The sequence below is a fragment of the Spea bombifrons genome, chromosome 13, assembly GCF_027358695.1.
Source record: "Spea bombifrons isolate aSpeBom1 chromosome 13, aSpeBom1.2.pri, whole genome shotgun sequence".
NCBI lineage: Eukaryota > Metazoa > Chordata > Amphibia > Anura > Pelobatidae > Spea > Spea bombifrons.
In genome coordinates, this window is record NC_071099.1 from 5,163,362 (window position 1) to 5,180,053 (window position 16,692).

Sequence of the window (16,692 nt, forward strand, 5' to 3'; positions counted from 1 at the left end):
GGAACAAATATACACCACAATATACCAAAATAAAGTTGACAGAGGGAAGAGAAGAGGGAGGAAAGGAAAGGAAAAAGATAAATAAAGGGTTCCTGTATAAAAGAAAAACAACATGGAGGTGGAGAGTAGTTAAAGCAAGAAAAGAAAGGGGAACGAGGATAAAGAAAGAGGGGAAGAAAAAGGAAAGAAGAAAGGAAGAAAAGAAAAGAAAAAGGGAAAAAAAGGGAAAAAAAAGGAAAAAAAATAATAAAAAAAATAAAAATAAAAATAAAAAAACTACACGCTTGCATCGCTTGATCCTGGAAGTGGATAAGGGGTAAAATAAGAGGAAAGTCAAAATGTCTCCCAAACCCCCTCCTTCTAATCGACCTAAAGATAAAAACAAGGAAAAGAAGGAGCCCAAAAAGGATAAAGGATCTACAAGCTTTTTTTCTCCTAGATCTATTAGAGACTCAATGGATAAATCACAAATGGACTCAATATGTTTAGGAGATGTAACACTTGATACAGATCTCCAAGAAGGAGATGAAACTGTGACGCAAAGTTTCTTTAAAAATGCGATGGAAGATCTGATGAAAAACATTAAATTAGAAATCCACACTAGCTCCAAAGATATAAAGGCGGATATAGCAGCATTGACAAACAGCATGCAGATTTTGGAGAAACAGATCGCACAACTTGACGAACAACAGATTTTTATAAAAAATAAAATAAATATTACAGAAAGAAGGTTGGAGGAAACAGATGCTAAAATTGCAGCTATGGAGGATCGTTCAAGAAAACTAAATATACGCTTCAGAAATATTCCTGAGATATATACTCAAGATAAAATCAAAGATTTTCTTCTTGAATTCTTTAAAGATCTTCAACTAAGTACCGATTCCTTATCCACACAAGTTGAAGGATATTATCGTGTCCCCAAGCCCAAGGCTATTAAGGAATCCACGCCTAGAGATTTAATTGTGAATTTCACCTCTTTACAATTTAAGGAACAATTAATCCGTGCAATGCGAGAAAGACCATCTAAAGACACTAGATTTTCAGAGATCTTGGCGTTCCCAGATCTCTCGCTATCAACTCGCCTCTGGAGAAAGTCCTTCCATACAGAATTGAAGACCCTGCGAGACCAAAATTTGAAATACCTATGGGGATTCCCAAGGTCTTTACGAATCTTCTGGAAAGGCTCTACAATTAACTTTTATGCAGTGGAACCCTTAGAAGAATGGATCAAAAGCACTTTAGGACACTAATTTTATTTATTTTTTTTTTTCTTTTTTTTTTTTTTTTTTTTTTTTTTTTGTGGGGTTATCAACGTTAAAAATGGTTTAGATTGATATGGATATAAATTAGCATAATATACATCTTAATTTTTTGGATAAAATATATTAGATACACTTGCATAACAAAACTTATTCCATAACAATTAATAGGATGCAGATATAATCTATGCACTTTAATCTTTTGAATCTTTCCAATCAAATAATCTTCTTAATGCATTTTAATCTGTTTAGATAAACTGTTCTTGTTTAGATTGGGATATATCCCTATAATGAATTTTTGTAGATATTAATTGGATGGGGTATAATTAATTATATGCACTTTAACCATGCTCAGATGGGCTTATAGACCACCATATATAGACATAAGTCAGCACAATATGCTCTTTAATATTCTTTAGATAAATTATAGATATATTGCACAATTAAATTCATCTTAAATAATGAATAGGATGTAGATATAAATTGGATGATGTATAATTAACTATATGCACTTTAATCATGTTCAAATGGGATTATAGACCACTATAAAATATTGTTTTGAACGGAGATAAAAGGAAAAAAAACACTTATACGAAGCACTATGATAACGCACTTTAAAAAAAAAAAGTCTTTTTCTCTTCTTTAGGCACTTTAACTTTCTCAGATAATTTATTTCTGTTTAGACTGGGATATACCCCTATAATGATTATATATCTATATATTGTTTTTTTTTTTTTTTTTTTTCTTCTCTTAGATAATCTATCTTTGTTTAGACAGGGATTTACCCCTATCAAGATTATATTTTTTTTTTTTTTTTTTTTTTTTTTTTTTTTTTTTTTTTACGCACTTTAACCTTCTCAAATAATTTATCTCTGTTTAGACTGGGATATATCCCTATAATGATTATATATTTATATATTGTTTTTTTTTTTTTTTTTGTTTTTTTTTCTCTAGCACTTTAACCTTCTTAGATAATCTATCTTTGTTTAGACAGGGATTTACCCCTATAAAGATTATATATTTATATATATATTTCTTTTTTTTTTTTTTTTTTTTTTGAGAGATATATTGACATAAGTCAGCACAATATGCACTTTAATATTTGTTAGATAAATTATAGATATATTGCACAATTAAATTCATCTTAAATAATGAATAGGACGTAGATATAAATTCGATGATGTATAATTAATTATATGCACTTTAACCATGCTCAGATGGGTCTATAGATCACTATAAAATATTGTTCGAGCGGAGACAAAAGGAAAAAAGGGAAAGAAAAAAGGGGAAAATAACACTTACACGTAGTACTATGAAAACGCACTTCAATTTTCTTAATCTTTCGAATTAATTTTTTTCTCAATGCACTTTAATTTTCTCAGATAACTTATCTTTGTTTATTGGGATATATCCCCATAATGATTATATATTTATATGTTGTTTTTTTTTTTTTTTTTTTTTTTTTTTTTTTGTTTTTGTTTTTCTCCCTCCTTCTCTTTCTCTCTGGTTCCCTTTTTCTTCCCACTAACTTCCATCAAAATCATAAATAAGATAGATATGGGACTATTGGTCTGGAGGGAGGGCAGTTCACCCCGCCTAAGTTGCTCTATGGGAGCTTCAGAGAAAGTTCAGATTGTGTATCTTCACAATGTTCCTTTCTTTTATGTGTCACATTCTATGTTTTTTGAGAGAGAACGTTCTTCTCTCTCTTATGTTGTTTTTTCTTCTTTCTTTGTTATGATGATGGAAATCTTAGATTACTCGATGGTCGTCTCTCTGGGGGGATCTTTTTTTTTAACCTTACTAAAGTATGGTTAAATGTCTTTCAGCCAATGTCCAGGGCCTTAATTCACCGATAAAAAGAAAACGCGTATTTGATTTTTTGAGACGGGAGAAAATAGATATAGCTCTCCTCCAAGAAACCCACTGGAGAAAAATTGATAACACTAGATGGGGGGGTAAATATTTCCCTAAAGTCTTTGCTTCATCTTTAGAAAACAACAAAAAAAGAGGAGTTGTTGTAGCTTTCTCGTACAGATTAAAAGTAGAGACTAAATTTATTGATCAAGATTCTGAAGGACGTTTTTTGATTTGGGTCGGATCACTAAACGATGAGAAATACACTTTGGTAAATATTTACCGCCCCAACACAGAGCCAATTGGTGCTCTTTCTAAAATATTAGATAAAATTGAGAAGGTTAAACAGGGCGTCCTTTTGATTGCTGGAGACTTCAATTGTATCCAGGATTTAGAATTGGATAAAAAAGTTGCTCCTCATAAAACTCCTCATAAGAATTTAGTAAAAAACTCAAAAGTCTTTACTAATATCATTCAAAGAGCAAATCTCTATGATATCTGGAGAATTATGCATCCTGTAGAAAAAGATTATTCTCATTTTTCTAAAGTTCATCAAACCTATTCAAGAATAGATCTGATCTTTGGAGAGCACCCCCTGATCACACTAACTAAACATATTTCTATTAAAGATAATATTTGGTCTGACCATAGTTTGCTGATTTTAGAACTAAAAGACAAATTTGCCAAACCTAGTAAAGTCTCCTGGCGTTTAGATGACTATCTACTGTACTCTAAAGATAATATAGAATTTATTTCTAGAATGACAAAAAATTTTTTCTTAGAAAATAATCCAGGAGACACAACTTTGTCAAATAGATGGAATGCATATAAAGCTGTTATCAGAGGATATTTCATTAAAATTAAAAAAACAAATAAAGTTAAACAGGATAAAATTAGGTCGGATTTATATATTTCTCTGTATAAACTCTCCTCTTTAAATAAAAAAAATTTGTCAAACGAAAATATCAAACAAATAGGAGAAATACGTAAATCTATTAATCAAATTGAATTAGAAAGAACTTTAAAAAATATGGAAAAAATGAGAATTCGTTTTTACCATAAAAATAATAGATCGGATAAATTAATGACTAACCAACTTAAAAGAAATCGGGCTAATAATAAAATAGATAAAATAGTAAGTGGAAATAATGTATATAGATCTCCAGATGAAATTGCAGAAGCTTTTCGAAACTATTATAAGGAATTATACTCCTTACCTAAAAACTATACGGAAGAAAATATAATAAAATATATATGTGAAACCGATATTCCAACTCTTTCCGAGAAACATAGGGCTAATTTAAATAGACCTATAGAGAAAATAGAATTAATTAAAGCTATAGATAATTTAGTAAAATATAAATCTCCGGGACCTGATGGCTTCACAAATTTTTTCTATAAAGTTTTTAAAGAGGATATAACAGACCATCTCCTGGATACTTTTGCAGAGATTGCCCAGACAAGTCTTTGCCCCAACGAAATGCTACAAGCCAATATTATACCTATATTGAAACAAGGAAAGTCCCCAGAGCAAGTTATTAACTACAGACCGATATCGTTGATAAACGTAGACGTTAAACTATATTCGTCTGTTTTAGCAGAAAGATTAAAAAAAGTGATTAATGAAATTGTCCATGTAGACCAGATCGGATTTGTTCCGGGAAGAGACTCTAGCAATAACATCAGACGCCTAATAGACACATTAGATTATGCAGAAAAGAAAAATCTCTCTTTGGTGACTCTTTCATTGGACGCCGAAAAGGCGTTCGATAGAGTTGGCTGGAACTATATGAGTAAAGTATTGATCTCATTTGGAATAACAGACTGGCTACATGGTGCAATTATGGCACTTTATTCTTCTCCGACCGCTAGAGTTGTAGGAACTAACTTATGTTCGAATTGGTTTAAGCTGCAAAATGGAACTAGACAGGGATGTCCCCTTTCTCCTATCTTATACATATTATCTTTAGAACCGTTTGCCATTAACATTAGGAAAAACGAAAACATCAAGGGGCTTCACTTGAGAAATGGTGACCTAAAGATAGCTCTATACGCAGACGATGTGATAATTACCTTGACAAATCCACTAGTTTCCATGGAAGCTCTTATGCAAGAAGTTAACAAATACAGCTATGTCTCCAATTATAAATTAAACTGGGATAAGACTGTTGCCCACTTTATCAATGTTGATAAACAAAAAATAGAGATAATCCAACAGAATTTTCAAATTACAGAAACTAGAGAAGACTATATATATTTAGGTATCAAAATTCCTAGACAAATCAATACAATTATGGAGATTAACTTCTTACAATTGCTAAAACAAACCAATAAACTATTAAAAGAGTGGAAACATCTGGAGTTCACATGGTGGGGCCGAATCAACATCATCAAATCTTACATTCTACCCAAATGGATATATCTTTTTCGAATGATACCACTCACTATTCCTTCTAGTTGGTTAGCAATACTCCAAACAAACTTCCAAAAGTTTGTTTGGAAAGGTACCAGACCAAGAATTGGTAAAAATATATTAACCCTTAAAACCTCGAGGGGAGGTACAGGTTATCCCCTGATCAAACAATACTATGAGGCTAGCCTACTGTTGCATATAGCTAAGACCCAATCATATAGTTATTTAGATCAAGGATGGTTTAAAATTGAATCTGAGGTTTGTGGGAGGAAGAATTTGAATTCTATCATATGGCAGACTAAATATTCTGAAACAAATAAGACTACTAAAGAGGAAAATATGATTCTAACTAAAATAATTCCAGCATGGTATGTAATAAGGAAAAAGATGGGTCTAAAGGACAAATTAATTAAATCTTTGAAAATTCATATACTTGAATCTGTTATTGAAGATATTACACTTATAGAGTGGGAACAAGCTGGAATTGTTTTCTTAGAAGATCTATTAATAGAGGAGAAGATCATGCCTTTCATAACTCTAAATCTCCAATATAATCTTCCCAATAGAAATATCTTTAAATATCTTAGGATAAAAAACTATCTAAAAAACCATCTGGACTTCTCTGGGGGAGAATTAAAAGATGAAATTGCTAAAATATTTCAAAAACCTGATGCTAAAAAGATATATGCCAAATGCGTCAAATGTATTACTTTAAAAGATTCCCCATCATCATCAAATGTTAATATTTTGAAATGGGAGAAGGACTTGAATACTTTGATATTGGCCGAAGATTGGCACTCAACATTTATCAAATTTACTAAATGGGTCCACGATTTATCTCTTGTCGAAGCACATTATAAACTTATTAATAGGTGGTATTATGTACCTACCACTCTAGCGCGGATGTATCCTACCACAAGTAATATCTGTTGGCGCTGTGAGGATTCCTGTGGTTCATATTTACATATTTGGTGGGGATGTAAAAAATTGATAACATTTTGGGATAGAGTCATAAAATATTTGAAAACTGTAGCTAATATTAGTATTCCTAACACTCCTATATCAGTGTTATTACATCTATCTTGGCCCAAAATGTCTCAACCGAAAATGGCCCTTGCAATTCACAGCTGCGTGGCAGTAAAAAAAATTATTGCTAGAGAATGGAAACAGAATGTGGATTTTGAATGGACTAAATTTAAGGGACAATTAGAACTTCAACTAAAAATGGAATTAGGGGTGTGTAGGAATAACTCTACATCATTAAAAAAACATAGGATCTGGGAAAGCTGCTTGAATATGATTCTATAACATTTAGCTCTTTTTCCTATCACAATTAGTCCCTGGACCAACCAACTGAAACAATTTTCCCCCCAGAGAGAAAAAGCCAATCCTTAACGACCAACGAGTAAGACTGTATTTATTTATTTATTTTCTGTTCTTTCCATCAACACAATTTGCATAATGTTTTTGTAATTCATGGGTATGGTAGTAAAAGATAAAGCTGGAAACGCTGTATGATTAAGAGCTTTATCTACTTTATACGCTATAGTACATAATTAGGGTTATTCCCTGTAAATACCCATGTATGGAAAATTTTTATTAACTTTTTATGCAATATTTGTATGTCTTGTTGTCTTTTTTCTTTATTTTTTTATTATTGTACTGTCTTTTCTATAAAATTTAATAAAGAATATATAAAAAAAAAAAAAAAAAAAATTGTATCCGATTAATCGAAAAAATAATCGGCCAACTAATCGATTATGAAAATAATCGCAAGTTGCAGCCCTAGTTGAGTTTTAACCCCTTAACGTCTATTGACGGGTCACGTTCCACAAAAAATGAGTCAAGCGAATAGACAGGGAGTTGAACGTGTACTTCCTTTCCTCCAGGTGCAATACACCAGACTGTTACTTAGGTTGGAGCAAATTTGCGGTGTTGTGACAGGGGGACATGTGTTACCCTGCCCGATGTGTTGACCCAAGGATCGAAGGGTCCTCACCGACTGCCAGAACTCCCTTCTTAAACCTAGCTAAAAAACTCAGAATAGCCTTGTAGAGACCTATTTGGTAGACAAACATTAGCAAGTGCACAGAGTGCCCACAATTGTTCCTTTAATAAAAATGAATCTACCCTCAGATCAGACTTTCAATCCATTCAATCCATCCATGCTTTCCCTTTCGATTTGCATAAGGGGATGTTACTGCCCAGGCAAAAGTGAAAAAGAAAAAAAGGGAGGGTAAGTAAAAGGGAGGTTGGGGATGGGAAGTGGTGAATTGCCCCGATTGTCATCACAACAGTTTAGTGTACCCGTTATATACAAAACCACAGACTTTTATGAAAAACGTCAATAACAGTGGGAATCCAGATAAATCATGGGCCATGTAATATGAGCCACCGTCGGTATGGCACATGAGATGTTGAGCTCCAAATGCAAGCCACGCCAAAAATATGATGCAAAATAGGTAGTGCTGCAGGAGGGTCCTATCCATGAAAACTGCTCATGGCAGCATGTGAGGAAGCCAAGGGGATGGACAAACAGGGCCAGAGGGTGTGGACATGAAGGTGGGGTTACCTCTGAGTGTACCTTCAAAAATCCATGTAGTCTAAAGGAGAAAGTACATGGTGGGACTTGCACCTAGGGCAAATTTGGGTGGCTGTCCAGAGAGGGTGAGAGGTATGATGGGTGTGGTCCATAAGAGATGTCATCAGCACCGGTGTAATGCGTGGGTGAAAGAGAGCTTCATCTTCGGGGGGAGCATAAAAAAATTGGCTCCGCGGATAGATCACCGGTTTGCTTCCCCTGAGGATCATTTACAGCTATGCCTCTTTGGGGAGCAACAGGGTCAGGGACCCTGGCTGAGTTGCCCTTCTATGTCTCGGATGTTGGGGTAGACCCATAGAAAGTCCAGGATGTATGTAGATTTTGCCGTTACCACGCAATACATGTATAGATTTTTGAAGATGATAGGCAAGTAACATAGAAACTATTTTTAGATCCTAGTTCAGTAAGGAAATTGGGCGGTATGAAGTGATAAATCTGTCATTTTTATCTGGTTTAGTTAATACGAGAGATTTTGAAGTCATGTATTTTTGAAGTCATGTATTTGCTCGATTATAAGACGACCCCCCCAAAATTTGAATATTAATTTAGGAAAAAAAGAAAAAGCCTAAATATAAGACTACCCTATAAGAAAAAAAAGTTTCACTAGTAAATATTAATTCACATGTAAAATATTTTTTCATATTTAATAAAAACTACGATTGAGAAAAATGCATTTTTTGTTTTTATTTCCTTTCATTTGCCACCTGCCCCCAGTTATGCACATCTGCCCCCAGATATGCCTTATACCCCCTATATGGCACTCTGCCTCCCAGATATGCCTTTTAACCATCCTATATGCCGCTCTGCCCCCCAGAAATGCCTTATACCCCCTATATGGCACTCTGCCTCCCTGATATTCATTTTAAGCCCCTATATGCCACTCTGGCTCCATGATATTCATTTTAACCCCCTATATGCCACTCTGCCTCCCTGATATTCCTTTTAACCCCTGTAACTTAACGTCCTTTAAAGCACAAGGAGTTAGTCAGAGATCTTTCAGAATCACTTCTAGGGTAATATAAAAACCAATTCCAGATAAAATGTAAATACTTATTTTCTTCAAAACAGCAGCTAAACAAAAATACAATATAAACAAATAAACCCTTGCTCATCTGAGCACTACCTAAACACAGGGTTATTTGTATTAAAATGCCAGAAAGCAAAAGTGTTAAAAGGCCCTAATAAATTTGCTACTACAAACATTTTTATTTCTTTAAATTAATGTAAACAATTTTTTTCATATTTACTAAAAGCTATGATTGAGGCAGTTTTTGTTTTTATTTCCTTTTATTTGCCAACCTGCCCCCCAGTTATGCACATCTGCCCCAGGCTTGCCACTCTGCCCCGATATGCCTTTTAACCCCCTATATGCCACTCTGGGGTTAAAAGGCATTTATAGAGGCAGAGTGGCATATAAGGGGTTAAAAGGCATATCATGGGGCACTCTGCCTCCAGAAAAGCCTTATGCCCCCCTATATGCCACTCTGCCTCTCTGATATGCCTTATACCCTCCTATATGCCACTCTGCCCCATCATATGCATTTTAACCCCCTATATGCCACTCTGCCTCCAGAAATGCCTTATACCCCTATTTGCCACTCTGGCATTTAGCAGGTTAAAAGGCATATCATGGGACAGAGTGGCATATATGGGCTATAAGGCATTTCTGGAGGCAGAGTGGCATATAGGAGGGTATAAGGCATATCAGGGAGGCAGAGTGGAATATAGGGGGCATAAGGCTTTTACATAAAAATATTATAAAGTTTATTCAAAAAATAAATTAGTTTACTGACCTTCTACTTCTTCCACTTTGGGGCTTTTTCATCTTGACCTCCTTCCTCTGGTAGCTGCAGACTGCCGTTTTCTATGCTAACAGGATTTCACTGACACGACATCCGGTGCTCCAGAGTGCAAGGGGGTGGAGCTTTCACCCCTCACGCTGCTCACATCACTAGGCGGCCATCGCACACGGCCGCTGGGTGCCGATGCCGCCGGCGCTACTTTAATACTTAAAAAAAAAAAAAAAATTAATATGGCTTGCCATATTAAATTTAAAAAAAAAAAGAGTTAAAGTAGTGCCGGCCGGGCGCATCAGCACGCAGCGGCCGTTTAGATGACATTTCGGGCGGCCTGGGGGGCAATTGTCTCCCTGCCCAGCCCGCCCCTGGCGCCGGAGGAGGCTTCCAATCCCGCTCGCAGCTGCTCAACGGCTGTTTTCAATGTTAGTTTGCCGGCCGCCCGGCCCACGGATCTGCCGGCCCTATTTGTAGGGGATCTGGACGGCGATAACTGTCACTGCGGGAACGGTGTAGGTGCTGGCTATAACTTAGTTGCAAGCTTCCCTGGGTCCTGTTGGGGACAAAATTATGGACTAGCGACAGTAGAGTTCGGACGGACAATATTGACATTTCAATGCCACAAATTGCAGAACGAGAGATAGAATGAAAGACTGGCTAAATGTTCTTTCATTGATTGAGGTTTTATGTTTCAAAAAAATATATAACAAAAATTAAATATAAACAATTATTTTTATGCGCAAGTGCTACAATTTGCAGTGTATCTTCCCAAAAATCTTGACATGGAAATAGTTAAATTAATAGCATTTAAAATATCCAAGGGGTGTCTGCTTTAAAAAAAAAAAAAAAAAAAAATTGTTTGATGGGGTAAATTGGAGTGCCCCGGTTCAAAGATATCCCAAATAGGGCATAGGCACTGACCAAGATGAAAAAAGGGCACTTCCCAAATGTGGTCTTTTAGCCCCAAACAACCAAACAAACCCATGCATAGGTGGCATCACTGTACTCAAGAGATGTTGCTGAAAACATATTGGCATTTGGTTTGGCAGTGACATTTACCAAGAGCTGTAAAGTCACACCTAAAGTACAATTTGGGTGGTAGTAGAATTAGTGCATGGGTTAAAATACCAGCATTTGAAATACCTTAGGGTTCTAGTTTTCAAAAATATATGGTTTGATGTGGTAAATTTCCTCGGCTAGCTTCAAAGTCAGAAATCGAGGTCCCAAATAGCACATGAGGGAGAATGACCAGATTTGGAAAAAAATGGTTTTGAAATAGCAAAACTATATTTATTGCCCTATAATAAGCAAAAAAAAACCTCAGGACAAATAGTAGAATCTACTTAGCAGGTTTTTCTCATTAGCTTTTGTAGATATGTAAAAGACTTTTCAAATAAGAGAGAAAAAAAAGTCCTTTCAATTTTCATCATATTTCATTATTTTTTTTATAGGAAATTAGATGAGATGATAAAAAACAATGGTATCTGAAGAAAGCCCTTCTTGTCCTGAAAAACACAATATATAACTTGTGTGGGTACACTAAATGGGAGAGGAGAAACTGCAGCTAAACACGAGCACCGCAAAAGTGTCAAAATAGCCTTGAAAAACTTGAAAAAGACCTCATTGTGAGGTCGAAACGTTGTCTTTTTCTTCCTTCAATAAATCTGCCTGATGCTGGAACCATTGAGTGCCTGGAGCCTTTATCTAGCTTTTTGATTTATTGGGGAGTTGGCCCTTCCTGGCACAGTTAAGCACCTGGTTCCTTTGGAGTGTGAAGATTCCTTATTCTGGTTATTCAAAATAGCCTTGGTCACGAAGGGTACAAAAAAAACCAGCCTGGTCCTTAAGGGGTTACAAATTTATGGTTTATTATTTCATCTTTCACTTATATATCGAAAAGGTTTTATCATTCTTTTTTTGTTAACCTTGTAATTTTCTTCTCAGAGTTTGTTGTGGCGTATCAAATAATGCATCTTCCTCGTTTTAAGTCTATTTATAGTTCCTAAAAACGAACCTCTTCTCCTTTATTTGCCACATCTGCAGAGTACCACAGTGCTCTTTTTCTTCTCACTAACAAGTTAAATGCAAGTTAATGTTCTGCTCCCTTTAGCAGGGAATCTCTTAAACAGTTCCCTGTACCCAATCTAAAAATGACCAGACCATCAAATACTTGCCTAAATATCTTTCAATTTTAGAAAAATCACTGTTTATAAAATCTAAAACCTTAGTGTTGGTGTGGTGTGACACAGCCTCTGTCCTTATATTAAAACTCTGATTATTGATCACTGGAGAACAAACACTCTCCTACAGTAACATCCGATGATAACCTCACTGCTCATTGACATCTTATTATTCCTTCAACTAGCAGATGATCAGGCTCCTCTCCATGTCAAGTGGGTCTATATCTCATACCAATTTGAACAACCACTTTTCTCACGATATATAGAGATGTACTCACGTTCACATAAGTGGAACCCAGATGCAGGAAGGACCACACCTGGTATAGAGGTCTGGAGATGAAACAGAATTCTGGGGGGTAGTCGCAAGTACAAATGAAAGTAGGACATGCAGATCCATGGAATCGGGATACCAGGGTTCAGTATCCCAGAGGTCAAGATGGTTGGTAGCCAAGTCAATGTTCAGGGAACCAGAAGGCAGACACGCCAGAGTTCAGGAAGCCAGGGGTCAGGTTCATCAATCAATAAGCCAATAGTCAGGATGCCAGAAATCAGGACTAACAATGAGCAAGCAATAATCAGGACACCAGAGATCAGGATAGCCAATAATCAGAGAAACAGGATACTGAAACAGAGCGACAGAGAGCCACTTGCTTCTACTGCAGGCACAGTATAAGTGAGCACAGCCATGATGGAAAGAGCAGGTTTTATAGGGGTCATAGCATAGCCCCTTGTGTGTCACACTCCTCAGCCCCAAATCTTGCCACAGTGATGCAGCTGATACCAAAACACAGGGAGAGCAAGGCGTGCAAGAGCAGCAGGTGGCGTGCCAGCGGCAGTTCACAGGAAGCCATTGTTGAAGGTGGACATGCCCACAAGCCTGCAGACACTACGTTCTAAAGTTACTCAAACTAGATTTCTCTTTCTTATCTTGTATAAGATTAACCTTTAAGATTATTCTCACATAAAGGGCAACCCTTCCTCCTTTTCTGCATTCTCTATCCTTTCTGTATAACATGTATCCTGGTATGGCAGCATCCCAGTTAATTTGCTCATTGTACCAGGTCTCAGAAACTGCCACTAAATCCACATTATCACTTGTTACTGCTTTTCTTCTCATTTTCTGCCTCCCCAACCCACCCTACCAGGGACGTAACTAGAAACCATCGGGCCCTGGTGCGAACAATTCCCCCCAGCCCCCGAACTTCAACAGCTAGTATGTGCCATCATTGCCTCCACACAAGGAGTATGTGTCTTCTTTGCCCTCCCTTCACACATACAACATATTCAAACACACACAAGTTACACACACTTACTCATATTTACTAACATACACATCATCTCACCCCACAATTACACATGTATGCTCACACACGTACACAGGCATGCTCATACACACACACAAGTATATATCCATATATTATATATATATATCCCACATCCTGGGGCCGCTTACACTTCATACTGCTCCTGCAGCTTTCCCTCCGGCTGCCCGTGCACACTGTACCAGCAGCAACAGTTTCACCACGAGGTCACATGTCACGTGACCCCGATATGTTCCTGTCTTCCCGTGCTGGTTCAAAATAGTTTATAAAGGGCCCTTCCGGCCTGGATCAGTGTGTCCCAGGTCGGAAGGGCCCTTTATAAACAATTTTTTACCGGTACAAGGAGACAGGAAGAAGAGGTCGCAGGGGTCCCCTGTAGTTACACCAGTGCACCCTACCTACTGCACACACCACTATTTGCAAGTCCCAATTTGTCCCCTTCCACACTGTATAAACTGTCAGCTTCCTGCCCCCCTAAACCCCCACCCCACCAGACATAATATGAATTGTCACCCTCCAACCCCTCAAACTCCCCCTGACACCTAATTCATGCTATCTGTGGTGGGGAAGTATAAGCCTGACAATTCATGCTGTGTTAGTCTCCCACCCCTAACTGCACACAGCACATATTAGCAGCCTCTAGACCCATAACTCACCCCCTACTGAATGAATTGGCAGCCCTCCCACAACCTGCACTGGGCAGATATTAAAGAATAAAATAGTAGTGCGCCATGGCCACACTAAGCTTAAAGCAAAGGTCCAATGAAACTCTAGCTGCTGCACTCTGATTAGACCTTTATCTTCGCCAAGCCTACGATGACTAACAATTCTCATGGTGACAAAGCTAATATATATATATGTAAAATAGCATACACAGATGCCAATGCAGGAATGTCTAACAGTCCTGCTCTGAATTCATAAAAATGCAGTTTAGAAGGTTGCATGCACGTATATGACTATATGCTATATATATTTTTTCAGTGACGTAAACATATACTTTGTTCTTGCAAAAATCTGATGTGGCACACATTCTGCAAAATAATGTCCACAATAAGGAACTGATATCAAAACACATTTTAATCTATTGTGTTGTGACAACAACCTAACAATAACATTATGCTTTAGTCTCATATTGTATATTGTATATTTTATTATGTAAACGGTTAAGCCAACAAAGTGGAACCTCACCTTCCCTTTGCAGTAGTCCCTGATTTCTTCTGATGTGCATATTATGTCATTTCTGATTCTGACACAAGCACATATCTCCTCCCCCATTCGCTCATCTTTCACACCAACAATCTGGAAGAGAGGAATTAGTTAAATGAATTGAACTTTCCCATAGCTCTGTCTATCTGTATTCATGTATGTATAAAACAAAAACACAGGTTCTTTCAGCACTAACCATTAGGGTGACCACATGTCCCAGATTGCCCGGGACAGTGCCACAATGGGGAAGCCTCAATCTGGGACAATGCATTGTCCCAGAATTGAAACGCCTTTTTATTTTCTGACGCCGAGGAGAGGGGCACTGTGGTAGAGCAGGGAGACAGAGGCCTTGTGCTCCCACCGCAGGACCTCTACAAGGTAAGTGAACTTCAAAGGGGGAGTGAGAGAATTAATGAATGTGTGGACGCCAGGGTTGGGTTTGGGGTGTGCAACCTGTGATCTATGCCAGTAATTTAGGGGGTTTTATCTATACCTTTATTTTATGATCTATACCTGCAAAGCTGGGTTTGTGTGTTATTCTGTTGTTTCCATACATTATTTATGTATACCTGCAAATACAGGGTTTGTATGTCTTATTCAGTTGATCAATACCTGCAATGCTGTTTCCATGTGTTTATTTGATCTATAGCCTCAGTGCTGAGTTTACATGTGATTTCCAGTTGACCTATACCTGCAATGCTGGGTTTGTGTGTTCTGTTGATCTATACCTGCAATGCTATGTTTCCATACATTATTACTGTATACCTGTAAATACAGGATTTGTATGTCAGATTCTGATTCAGTGTGGAGGATTTGGTGCAGGAGGGGACAACCTCCGCTGCTGCCGGCACTTCCTCTGGAGCTTCTATGACGGAGTGCCGGCATCACATGTCCTTCCGGTGCTCATTCATAGAAGCCCTGGCGGAAGGGACAGCAGCAACGGAGGTTGTCTGCGTGCATCGCACAGACCTTCACCGGCTGCCCCACTAGACACCAAGGAATCTGAAACACGGAGGACAAGTCTAGGGATGCACTGGTAAGTTGGGGGAGGGTAAGAGTGGCATATGGGGGGTATAAGGGCTTTCTGGAGGCAGAGTGGAATATAGGGGTTAAACAGATTACCAGGGAGGCAGGGTGGTATATAGGGGGTTAAAAGGCATATCTGGGGGGCAGAGTGGCATATAGGCGGTATAAGGCATATCTGGGAGGCAGAGTGCCATATAGGGGGTATAAGGCATATCTGCGGGTAGATGTGCTTAACTGGGGTCAGGTTGACAAATAAAAGGAAATAAAAACAATTTTCTCAATCATAGTTTTCATTAAATATGAAAAAAAAAAGTTTACATGTGAATTAATATTTACTAGTAAAACTTTTTTCGTGTAGGGTAGTCTTATATTCAGGATGTTTCTTTTTTTCCTAAATTAATATTCAAATTTTGTGGGGTTGTCTTATAATCAGGGTTGTCTTATAATCAAGCACATATGGTATTTATTGAGTATACACTTTTTTCTTACATCCTTCACACTTACCTGTGCTTCTAGGATGCTGGGATGTGTGTGTAAAAACTGCTCTATTTCGGCAGGATAGATATTCTCCCCTCCACGGATGATCATATCTTTACAACGCCCAACAATCCGGCAGTATCCATAATGATCCAGAGTTGCAATGTCTCTACAAATATAAGAGAATGGTGTCACAAAACAGGACATGCCCATACTAAAACATTCCAGGATATGGAAAAAAACTATTTAGAGAACTGTGGGACAGTGTTGGAAAACTTGATGACATAGTAGTATGTCCAGAGTTTTCTTGGTAGAAGCTCTTATAGATCTATTCACATTCAGAACTTTTTCAGAGCATGGTGTACATGGAAAACCAATTTGTGGTACTTGCTTGGAAATTTAGTAAACACAATAAATAAAAAAAATGGACTGTTATCAATTTGATTTATAGATTCTGTGTTGTACTTATGGAGAACTGGTGTTAGTAGTTGTACAGGGACTACATTGTTTTCCGTGAAATTCAACATTAGAGCTCAGCAGCACCTATCCTCAAA

At 37.2% G+C, this 16,692-nt stretch overlaps 1 protein-coding gene across 1 annotated transcript in view; it reads right to left on the bottom strand.

The window, feature by feature from the left end:
• The window catches only part of ACSF2 (acyl-CoA synthetase family member 2), a 132,487-nt gene that overhangs the window by 4,142 nt on the left and 111,653 nt on the right, over positions 1–16,692 (bottom strand). The window contains exons 13-14 of the mRNA XM_053453332.1: positions 16,166–16,307; positions 14,618–14,728 (exon numbers count right to left, since the gene is read on the bottom strand). Coding sequence (XP_053309307.1) covers positions 14,618–14,728; positions 16,166–16,307 — 253 coding nt within the window. The remainder of the gene's footprint in view (positions 1–14,617; positions 14,729–16,165; positions 16,308–16,692) is intronic.